General features: G+C 33.1%; 1 protein-coding gene and 1 long non-coding RNA gene across 2 annotated transcripts in view; both read right to left on the reverse strand.

The window, feature by feature from the left end:
* Positions 1-240: 240 nt before the first annotated feature.
* LOC112500520 (protein DETOXIFICATION 49-like) lies at positions 241-2023 on the reverse strand. Its single transcript, XM_025104025.1, has one exon. It carries the CDS (start codon positions 2021-2023, stop codon positions 365-367), a length of 1659 nt encoding a protein of 552 aa, XP_024959793.1. The 3' UTR covers positions 241-364.
* A 9071-nt stretch (positions 2024-11094) lies between these two features.
* LOC112526115 overlaps positions 11095-13011 on the reverse strand; it is a 6403-nt gene continuing 4486 nt past the window's right edge. Inside the window, exon 2 of the long non-coding RNA XR_003070478.1 lies at positions 11095-11432. This is a non-coding gene — a long non-coding RNA (uncharacterized LOC112526115). The remainder of the gene's footprint in view (positions 11433-13011) is intronic.

The raw sequence follows: 13011 nt of genomic DNA on the forward strand, positions 1-13011 counted from the left end.
ATATATATATATATATATAGTTATGCATATTATAAGCGTTATTTATATCCGATTTCGTAAGCAAACACGTACCGGCATGTAAAATGTGTGTGTGTATATATATAATGTTTTCTTGTTTGGATTGTAATTATGGACAAAAATAAGGGGGTTCATGGAGATAATCCAAAAATTGTTCCTCTTGGTTAAAGCCTTCAAACTATCAAAAAATTGAGAAATTTGTCCCATCCCACCTACCCACCCACTATATACTTTACAACACATACCCAAATTACAAAAATAAAAATGAAAATGAAAATAAAAATAAAAATAAAAATAAAAATAAATAAAAAATGAAAATTATACAGACCTCAATTGATCAAAGTCATTAAACTAAATCAGCCCCAAAACCCAGAGATTCTTCCTCCTTGTTTTCAGCTTTAATTAACTTGTACTCTTCTTCCTTGATTTCTTCAACATTATTTACAGTAACGTCGCCTCCGCCGCCGCCGCCACCACCGTCTGTTAGTTCCTTCGCTCTTTCTGCTTGGAACTCCCAGTCCGTCCGACCCAAAACCACCAACATCGTCACCACGCACGACATCTGGGCCGCCAGCATGCCCATCCATAAACCTTCGAAATCAAAACCCATGAAGAATCCTAAACCCACCGCCACCGGCATACCCACCAGATAAAAGCATCCCAGGTTGATATTCGCTCCGATTTTGGGTCTCGCCGTCCCTCGCAAGACCCCGCACCCCGTCGTCTGTGGACAATTTCCCAGTTCGCAAAGTCCGATGATAGGAAGAACTAATGACGTTAATGCTATGATCTCTTTATCTTGAGTGAACATTGTCGCCCATAAGTTCCTCACGCTGGCGGCGAAGAACAGAGCCGAAAATCCCAAGAAAAAGCTACAAGACAGCCCGACAATGGCGGCCAACTTCGCTTTTCCGGGTCGACCCGCACCCAACTCGTTACCTACGCGAGTTGACACACTGAAGCTGAGAGAAGATGGGAATATGTAGATTAATGCCGTGGTTTGAATCAAAATCCCCATTGAAGCCACGGTGGCTCTAGGGTTTACCAGTAAACCACACAGCAAGATCATGATCTCGTACCACCACCATTCGAGACAAACCGAGATGCAACTTGGAACTGCCAAATTCAAAAGTGATTTCCATCCTTTGAGACATTCTCTCGAGATTCCTCCCCAAGTTTTCTTGTACACCCCAGAAACAAGTATGTAAACAACCAATGAAGCCACGAGGTTAAAATTCGTCCATACACTGCTAAGCGCGACGCCTTTGATTCCTAAATTAAGCTTGGTTACGAGATAATAATTGATGGGTATATGAAGAATGATGGAAAGAGATGCACAGAATGTAAGAGGAAGAGTTATGGATTGAGAACGAAGGTAAATGCGTAATGGGTGTAATAAAGATTGAGCCAGAAGATCAGGGAGAGAGTACAAAAGATAAGTTTGAGCCTGTTGTGCAATTTCTTGATCTTGGCCACAAAAAAGCAAGATACTTTTCATGTTAAGCCACAAAAGGGCAATAGGGAACGAAACAAGAAGCAATAAAAGAACAGTTCTTTGTAAACAGAGACCAAGAAGGGTATGTCGTTTGGCCCCAAAAGCTTGCCCACAAATGGGTTCCATTCCCATGGCTAAACCAGATAACACAGAGTATCCTGTGATGTTGGCGAATCCAACAGCCAAAGAGCCACCTGCAAGTGCTAACTCACCAAGATGGCCCAAGAACAACATGGAGACCATTGATCGAGAGTAGAGCAATAGACCAGTAAGGATCATGGGGATTGCGATTCTGGAAATGGAAATGGCTTCATGGAAAGCCAATGAAAGATGGGTAGAACTAGTTTTGTTGGTTTTAAATTGATGATGATGATGATCAACAGTTGGTGTTATAATCTTTTGGGATTTCTTGTTGGTTTGAGGGACAAGAAAAGGATCGAAGATATCTGGGTGTTGTTGTTGGGTTGAATTAGAGTTGCAACAGGAAGGGGATGAAGTTTGCTGGCACATTTTTGATACCTCTGTTTTTGCTTCTTTTTACCGTGAGTTCGAGAGAGAAAGGGGGGGAGTTTTTGGGGGGTTTAAGAGGATGCATTCGTGGTGTCTATTTAAAGATTTTGAAGGACGGCTTCCATCCCCTTTTTTGAAAAAAAAAGAAAAAAGAAAAAGAAAAATAAAAATTGATTAGGCATTTCAGATTTGCATTTTGTTGACAAAAAAAGTGTCGTTTTTTGACCGGCTTCAACAGTACACTGCTACAACTACTCGTGTTTTTTCCGTATTTCTTTCTACAAACCAAATATTAATATATAATTTATATTTTACCATCAATTTTTATTTTTACATGCTTTATATATATATATATATTTATTATTTGGATTTAATACATAAATTAAGTCAGACTTTGACTGTATATTAAATATTTTTATTTTTCATAAATAAATTAATTTTTTTTTTAAATATATAATATTTATGTACTGGTTTGTTTAAAGTTACGTAAGGTAAATAAAACAAACGAAAGTTGTAGTTGCATTCTTACGAAATTCCAATTGGTTGTGTGAAAAACCTAAATGACTGTATTTATCTTTATGCAACAATCGTTCACACACCTCTGTTAACAAATATTGATCCACCACGTATGATTGCAGCTTGATATGATGGTGTTAAGATAAGAAAATTTGAAACTCTTGCACTATTTGACAAATAAATGTATTTATTACACTATAATTAGAAGCAAGACAAAACGCATGTATTTTGCTCTTTTTGTAATAGAAAACACGTAATGATCAATCAAATAATAAAATGATAGAGTACCAATCGAATAATCAAACCACATGCATTTAATTGGCATCCAATATTTAAGGATTGACTAAAAAAATTAATCTTGCTATTATAAGATTGGATTTTATAAAGATGCCCTTCCGCAGTTGGTTGAGCCGGTTGATTTGAGTCAGTATTTCCCTCATTCAAATTGTCTTCCTAATCATATTCCTCCGGATTGACTCAATGTCACAATTTCCGCAATATATTGCGAACCTAGTTGAAAACCAAAAATTCAACACAAATATGTAATTGCGACGGCTAGGTCTGCAATTGTAACGATAAACTGGTTGAATTTGACATTTTTTTTTGTTTTTTGTGGACCTATGTATTGTGGATGTAGTGACATTTGGATCAACTCATGAGAGAAATGGTTATGAAGCCAATTTAAATAAAAGAAATGGTCATTTGAGCTAATTTCTTCAATTAATTTAAAACAATCAAGCAAATTAAAATTTATAAATAGTATAATTCATACTGACATAACACATTAAAATATAACGAGATTTGTTTTGAGTTTATATTTTATGTGAAAATTATGTTTTTTCCTTAATTAATATATCATGAATTCCATTTTTATGTAATCTAAAATTCTTATATAACCTGACATTTATATTATCAATTGCTACAAAAACTATTATTTATGCGTTAAAATGAATGTAAAATAAAGGGAAATAATTGTTTATAACACTAATTAATTAAGGATTATTAGATTGAATATGAAATAATAAAACAAAATTTTGTTTTATTTTAAGGTATTAATGATAGATAAAGAATAAAGGGATGGATGAATGAATAAGACAAGTGGATAGTATTAAGTTAACAATATGTAGTTGTTAGTTATGGATAAGTGAAATGCTTAATGGCCCAATTGCATGCTTCTTCTTAATACTACAAAAATGAAGATCGTGTTTTTGGCCGACATATTTTTCCACGTTTTCTCGCGACGGACGGACGGCCACCCCACCCGCTCCAAAACAACCGCCGCTTTCTTTCTTTCTTCTTATTATTATTATTATTATTATTATTATTATTATTATTATTATTATTATTATTATTATTATTATTATTGTATTCTTTTTCTTTTGTTTTAATATGTATCACATTACAAAATGTAAAGATGTATCACGTTGGTTCTTATCAAGTATTTAGATTACGATACGGATGAATGGATAGATGTAACTAGATTGAATTCATTCGTCCCAAATCTAACAACCTAAGTAAGGGGTTGTTTACCGAACGCTTAACTGGATAAGATTTTAGTCCACCAAAACTATATCGTATTCAACAATTTACCCAGTATGCGCTAATTGTGGTAAGAATCGTCTCTCTCATTTACCGAGTAAGACTCTCGATATTTGCTTTCATTCTTACCGGGTAAGATTCTTGGTCCTTACCATATTAATCTAAATATCTAATAAGATAATGTGACTTAGCAAACGCTTACTTAGGTAAACTTTTGGTAAATGGCCCCTAACTCGTCCATACCTCCATGGTCAACAGTTACTTCTCAATTACCACTTGTATTAGATTACTAATGAATGGTTGTATTATATAAAAATCATTAATTTGAATGCTTGTATAATAATCCGTCCTCTTTGATGATTTGGATATTTGATGATTTTTTTTATATAGAGGGGGGAGGTCTCTCCTATCAAGAGAAAAAAAAACCAAAAACCCTAAAACGCTAAAACAAATAAGCACTCAGGTGGGGGCGAACCACATCCACCAGACAAGAAACCAAGGCTCCCAAAGATAAAGAAAAGAAGAAAAGACACAGAGAGAGAGAGAAGAGAGGAACCAACCACTAGGGGAGGTTCCAGGCAAGCCGAACCCATATAACATTCAATGAAGGCTTAAAGGTTAGGCTTCGAAGTTTTGACCCGATATCATCAGTAATATTCTTGATCACCATATCATGAGATCTTCTCTTATTCTTGAAGATACAGTCACTTCTTTTCTGCCAAAGATGGTAGACGGTACCAACAAGCACTAATCTGTAAATGATAGATCAAAAAAGTTGGTATCGAGTATAGTTGGTTGGTACATTATATAAAATTTTATATACCAATTATTATTGGTTGGTACGTGGTATATGAAAAAAAACATGGTATCTAAAACAGTCTTTAATTAAAATTTTAAGTCAAAATTACTAAAATTACAGTTTCTTAATTCATCCGTTAATTTGTTAACGTAAAAAAGTAAAAAAAACTGAAGTTGTATGTGATAGGATGGTTTTTGTAAGATATTTAATAAGTAGAAAGCGATAAAAGAAAAAGGGAAAGTGAAATGGCCGTCCATTTTAATTGTGAGGGTGGGTTGGCATTAAAGAGATGTATATATATATGTATGTATATATATGTCGGTAGGGACAAACAAAAACCCACATTTAATTTACATAAAAACACCCAAATATTCACATTTTTCTATTGTCTGTTTCCAGTTGGACGTTAGGAAACACACCATATACTAACCGCCACCATTTCATTTTTTGGATATTTTCCTTTTTTTTTTAATTATTCATTTTAACTTTTTCTTTTTTCTCTTAAAAAACAAAACATTTTACTAACTTATCGTAGATTTAAAACGAAAAAAAAAAAAACTATAAATTCAAGCGGTTTCTGTTCACATTTTGATCGTATTTTGGTTTTGTTTTTCTGTCTGTCTTACTTGAGGATTGTTTTTGTTTGACGTTTGATTCTTCAATTTCTTTTGAGGTTTCCACGTAAGCTTTAATTTTTATAACGTCGATTTTTATTTGGATTACTGTGGCGTGAGTGATTGCCAGACAAAACATCATCTGGCTAAAGTATTTCAAAAGCTAAGAAATATCTGATTAAGTGGGAAAAAGACTTCGTCAATCAGAAAATTGGTCTACAACGACAAAATCAAATCTTGAAACTAATTAATTGAAAAGTCTTTTACGCTTCGGAACTTTGTGCTAACTATTCCAAATTGATACGAATTTCCCGCATCTAGAAACATGAATTTGATATGCTTGGAACCTTACCAGATTAATTAATGTAATGCATATGCATCGTACAAGCTCGCCACCATGCTATGCTATTCTAATTATCAAGTTTCTATCCATAAAAAAACAGGTATTACGTAATCTTATTTGGGCATTCAGCTATTTCGACCACAGTTTATTCGATCAAAATAGGAATCAAGTTAAAGTACGTTACTTTTTCATGCAATTTGCCCTTCATATTAATATAACCCCACAACTAATTAAAACCAAAGTTATGTTTTATAAATAAATAAATAAAAGACGGTGATGAATACAAACATAAAAACATAATGGTGGATTAATGCATAATTCTAGAAAGAAAATAAAAGAGTCTGTATTCCACAGACAAACCAAAATAAATCACTATCAAAGTCAATAGATGAGGAAAATAATGGCCGACTTAATTGTTGTAGACGCGTATCATCACCGTTAGTGGGTTTTTGACTTTTTGGTCAAAGGGTTTGAAGAGTCAATTCAACAAATACTTGGGGTTCTAACTATGAACTTAAAGGTCAATGTCACACCTCTATTTTAATCACTAAAACTTTGGATACTTGCTTTATCAATAATATTTCACAATTAATCAAATCCTGTTAAACCATTTTATATATCACACTATAAAAATCGAAGATAAACACAGATATATCATATGTATCTGATTATATTCAGTAGTATAATAATCAACATATATGAATTTACAAGATTAAAACCATAATAATTAATCTCATAATTTTGGTATTTAATTTCCATTTTTTTTTCTAATTAATTTGTTGGGGGGCATGACACATATATAGTGTATGGACCCACACTCTTTGTTATAATTATATAGTATTTATGTTTGCAAATGGTTTTGGTGAGTCGCAATATCATTCTATAAGTGGAATTTATAATCTCTCTCACATCCTTTACACCTTTCCATACTTGGGATTCCCATCATTTACCTGCATTTCCATTATATATATATATATATATATATATATATATATATATATATATATATATATATATATAACGTGTTTGTTAATACTCGTTTATCAAATGGTTTTTACGTTATTCAAATTTCATCGTTATAGATTCTTATTGTAATATAAGATTACATGATTTATTTCACGTTTAAATGCTAAAAGACTGTAACTTTTGTGATGATCTTAATAAGAAGACAAAGATGATGGCATGGGAATGGGAATGGTGTTATGTGCACATGACAAAGAAAATGGCATGAAATATGCAATTTGGGGGGAATATGGCATGGGATTTACCTTTCATGTTAAAAATATTGACATGAGTTCGTTTGTTTACTTTTTGTTAACACGATGTGCGTAACAAAAGGTTTCAAGATTTTAAATTCGTAATAAGAAAAAGGGAATTAGAAATGAGTATAGAATACGTCAACAAAAGTTCTAGATGAAAATACCACGTCAAACACTAAATGCCGTATAAAGGTGGCTCCATTTATCTTTTAAGATTCGGGTCTTTTTTAGCATGGGGACCTTGTGTGAACCCAAGACTCCATGGTCTACAAGAAGCATGCAAAGGTTTTTGTATTCAAATTAAAGACTTTCCCATCCACTCTCTCGAACAAAAATCTTGTTTGAACTCCAACTATAAATTCTTTCAACAACCCACGATATATACAAAAGTAAAAAAGAAAAAAAAAAACCAGTTGTTTTCTGCTATACGACCTGTACAGATAGACAAAAACTATAGATTTCCATCTCTTTGATTTTGAAAACAAAGGGTATTAAGAGGGGAACGTACAGATGTGGTCGTTAACCAACAAACGTCTTGATCATGCATGACAACGATCTAACAAGGTATTTTTAAGTGAAAGTGACGAAACTAATGATGATTCTAATTGACTAGTAATGTGAAAATGCACGTTAGTTAGCATCGTTTGATTAATTAACAATTAAACGAATTGTATTCATTTTCAATTATATTGGTTGAAAAGCATTAATACAAGCTCCTTTTCAACTCATAATCGTTTTTACAAGATTCTCATACTACCCAACTTTAGTTCAAACCTAGTTATTAATTAATTATCACCGATTCTAATTTGTTTTAAAACCAAAATACCAACTTTCTTTCTCCTATATATTTTGCTTTTACTGCTATTCTATGGAATCAGTACTTTTAACCGAAAGTAAAGCAAAGCGTATTCTTTAAGCGATGATATTCATGGCCGAAACTTTATATAAAATAAGACAACAAGCATGAGTGTTGTATGTTTCTTGACCGATAAACAGATAAATCAAAGTTAAAAATATCAGCATAAAATACAGTTCAGATTATTTGACCAACCAAATTTCGTATGTTGTTTGAATAATAATTAAGAACATAATCTTAGTTAATTAATTAGTGAAATGATTCATGGTCCAAGAGAGAGAGAGAGAGAGAGCATGTTTTCAAAGACAACCTTCTTTTTGGTGTTATAGTCTTTGATTAATTAATGTATGTGTTTAGGATCTTGAAATTTGTCCATTTCAATTAAGCCATTTTCATTACTTTGTCTTGGTTACACACTACAAAGCTTATTAATCCTCGTTCAGATCTTGGATTTCATGTCCGTATAATTTATTATTATAATCCCACGAACGAATTGTCTTAATTTTTGACGTATACCATATTGTCTTGTAAAGAAAACATCAATTTCATTGTTTACATTGAATGCGGAAGCTGAAAATTACTCCATTTGTCACATAATAATGATCGGTCGAATTTTGTTTTTATTATAAAAAGCATATCAATACTATGAAAAAATATTCTGATTAACATGGATATCCAATCCGCTATGCGAGCCGACTAATCCCAGGGTGACCACCTGCTTTGCAGAGCCCGGAGTCACCGCATTTGAACCTCCTGGTCACAAGGGGTTTTTTTATTTCTCATTAGATTTGAACTTGAGACCTCCTGGTACTTTTGACCATTAGGGCCAAACTCCAATAAATCCATATATTGCACAATAAATTAGAATTTTGATTTGTTTATTTCTTAAATAAATCCATAATAAGTTTTTGAATACTAATAACATTTTTTCATAAATTCTGTTATTATAATATTAATTACAATAAAAAAATATTTTCAATAGCTAAATAATAACACTCATTTTTATGAAGTCATTATATCAATTATGATTGTTCCTCAATTTTATCATGTATTTTATGACAGTTATACCATAAAAAATTAGAAAATAATACGAAAAAGACAAATAACTTGTAACCACAAAATATTCGGGCGATTTTAAAAAATATCGTACCCGCATCTTCTAGAAAACGTCAATTTACCATCGAACGTTGTTGATGCAAGATGGCAATGCCGTATAAAGACGTTCATGAAAGGTTTTAGACAACTTATAACAATATAAATTCTAACACATTAAAACGGAGATTATACCAACACCAATGTGTAAAATGAATTAAAAAGGAGATTGTACCACCATCGATGTGTATAACTTTTTTTCAACAAATAATGATGTAATTTTATTTATGTTAGTTTGTATTTTTATAATGTAATATATTTTATTGTATTGTAATAAAAATTATATTTTATATTTTTTTAATATTTATTAATATATTAATGTTAAATTTAAAAAAAATCAAATATAACGTTAACTTTCTAATTTGATAAAAAATATTGATATTAATTAATAATCAAATATATTATTATTATTTTTACCAAAATCTCATTTTAAAAATTATTCATACTTCTTTTATAAACATATACTTTACAAAAACACAAAAAAACATGATGTGATATAAAGTAATTCTTCTAAGGTTTTTTTGTTAGGGATGGAAACGGGACGGACAGTGGACGAGTAATGCATCCCCCCGTCCCCGACTTGATTAATCCTTGACAGGTTCACGGGGAAGGAATCGCGGCAGGCTCAAGTAACTCGTCAGGTATTTGTTTAGTAAAAACGATCTATTTCAAAATATAAATTGTAATTAATTATCACTATATTAATCACCAATATTGAAAAATAAACGTATACATATATTAAATTAAAATAAAATAAAATAAAAATCGGGGTTGTATTAGGGGTGGATAATGTCATCCCCGACTCCGCCCAACCCCGCTTTAGGTATGAAAATAAATCCCCGTCCCCAAGCCGTTACCCATAAAACCAGAGAATCCCCGCCCTGTTAGGGTCGGTACCATGGGTAAAATTTCCATCTCTATTTTTCGTTGAGGTTTTTTCATAATTTTTTCATTTCACCTCATCACCAACTCGTCAACTTAAAAATCTCCACATATCTTCATTATGACAAAACACCTCTCAAATTTTTTCATAGTTTTTTTTAAAGTTCAAGGTCCCACCATTTTAACTTTATATCGTTTATATTCTTATGTTAAAATTTTTTATTTTAGCTTCGAGGTCCCAACCGATAATCTTACTTGTTAAGAGTGATGACAAGAATGAAATGTCTTACCCAATAAGTGATAGTAAATGAGGATGACGACTCTTACCAGGTAAATGAGGATGACGACTTTTACCAGATAAATGAGGATGTCAACTCTTACCAGGTAAATCAGAATAGCGACTCTTACCGTTGTGATACCGTTTTAATAGACCACAATTTTACCGTTTTAAAGTATGATGTATGGAATAGAGGACAAAGTGGAGTGTTGGATTATTTCTATTGATCGGTCATGTCATATAGGCCTGAATTGGACATCCAATTGCTTCGAGTTGAATTATCTGCAGAGATCACTTTGTCCTTTGTTGATTTACTGCATGATGATTTTATTGAGAACCGTACATGAGATTTTCACCACATACGGCTCCTCGTTCAATTCTTTCGAAGTTATTGGATCCTTTGCCGCTTTCGAGAATCCCCTCCCCAAACCCATGGAAATCCCCCTTTATGAAAGAAAAAAGACATTAGAGTGTTACCTCTTACAGGTACACGCTCATCGGGTAAGCATTTGGATAAACAACCCATAACTGATTTCTTTGGATCAACTGAAAGCACTGAAAATAAAATTGATATTGATGTACGTAAATGGATACCGTGGGTTCGGAGTTCATTTAATTAACATGATGAATCATGAGTTTAGGGCCTTTTTTGAGGCATGCATGATGGGTTTTTAGAAACATATATACGATACCGGCTCATTTATAGATTATACAAACAGCGCCATGTATAGCACCATGTACGACACATTTTATCATCAATTGTTGTTGTCCCATGATGCCAAAACCTTTGAAGCTGACAATCTGAATGTGGTCCAGTTCTTAAGGTTAATAAGGGGACATGAACGATGGAGGTGCTTCGGTTTCTTGATCATTGTTCAATGTTACAATAATGAGACAAAATAGCGTGGTAAAGGGCCGATTTGGCATGTGAATTGCCAAACGAGGTTCCAATTTGAGTACGAAACGTGTCTTACAAATGACAAAAACCAGTACGTACCAGAAGCTCACGATCTTGTGTCCCATCATCTTCAAGATTACTGTCTACAAAGGACTGCTGCATGTGTGTCAACCCGTCATTGCTCAAATTCACACCCCAAAATTTATCCGTACTCGCTTTTCCTTTCCACCAATCACACACCGTCTCTATTCCCTACTTGCCTTGATCTTTATAACTGTCAGTATAGCAAGTCATCAATGTGAAATGATTCAGGCCTCAGTAACTAGTCCTTGGTCCAACAGTACCAAAGTTAACGGTACAGTTCAACCTCTATGAAGGTAAGGTTCAAACCTCAAGTAAGAAGTGTACCTGAGTATTTGCTGTATATAAAAATTTTATACTACTTGGAACATACTATTCTTTCAAATACGGGTGATAAGAAATTAAACCATACGGGTGGGTCGTCTTCCTCTTCAAGTGTCACGAAAGTGCAAAGCCAAGCCACCAGTGACCATGATACGAGATAAGATTTATGTGGATGTGTATACATAAAAAAAATCAAGGTCTGAAATTGTAAAGTGACACATTTGCTGCTAAATACAATGGCAATGATGAAGACACGAAAAGGAAGATCATTGGGTGGTAGGTACATTGCAGAAGGTCATTTTCTTTTGTGGGGGGAGCCTTGTAATTTAAATGATGGATTAATTACTTAGATTTTGTCAATGATTAGAACATGGGTGTCACTAGCGTGTATTTAATTATAGGTAACAATAACCATCCAAAGGGTCTAATCTGTCTTTCCCTTCCATGGGGGGCATTCAAACAAAAATTCACCCTATACAAAAGACAACCATGTGAAGGCTAGAAACAAGTGTGACCAGAAAATCAGCAACAAATCTTGCGTAAGTCATGTCATGGAACAAGAAACCTTTATTCTGTTGCCTCTGCTTCGGTGTTGCATGAAATCTAGATGGCAACATGTCCGAAAATTGAGGGCTAGAAATTAAAGGCAACCAGGGGTTGTATAGAGAAATCTATGTCATCCTCGCTAATTGGATTTCTCCATAAAATCCCAAGTTTAGAATTTATATAAGATCTGCCATTTAACCACTGGTAAAGCAAAGCATTTTGTTTCTTGACCTTAAGATACCAAGATTATATGATATCTTCTCATACCCAAGTAGTTATCGACTTATTTCAAATATTTTTAGCATACGTGGATGTCAAAAACGAAAACTTGATTCATTTCCCAGCAATGTTTATCAATCACCAAGATTTACATAAAACTTGCCATTTATGCTCGCCAAGTTAGCTACCTTGCCCTATGCATACTAGGCTCTTTTGCTTATACTTTCCAAAGTAAATAACATAATTCTTTTGTTGGTTTGTTCCTAACAGAGAAGTATAATGTCAGGCAATCCAAAAACTAGATGGTATTTTGCTCCTGATGAGGGCGATAATATTCATCATTAAATACCAGATTTTGGTTGTGGGAGAACATCTGTTATACGTGCTTCTTGAGGGTCAAATAAGACATTTGATTCCTATCACTCTTTGATGATGGATAATATTAAAAGAATATATAGATAAATTACTTCTGACACACAAGTCAAGTAATAATTCTATCCAAGCAATGAAAAAAGAATATATCTATACTATATTATAATGCATTTGGCTAAAACTCTTAAAAACTCTTAATCTATACTATATTATAATGCATTTGGCTAAAACTCTTAAAAACTCTTAAACTCTTAAAACTCTTAAACCCGTTCATCCCTATCCGATTTCATCCCATAACTGAATTCGTATAA

The sequence above is a fragment of the Cynara cardunculus genome (assembly GCF_001531365.2).
Source record: "Cynara cardunculus var. scolymus isolate 2C chromosome LG 1, CcrdV1, whole genome shotgun sequence".
In the NCBI taxonomy this organism is placed as follows: domain Eukaryota; kingdom Viridiplantae; phylum Streptophyta; class Magnoliopsida; order Asterales; family Asteraceae; genus Cynara; species Cynara cardunculus.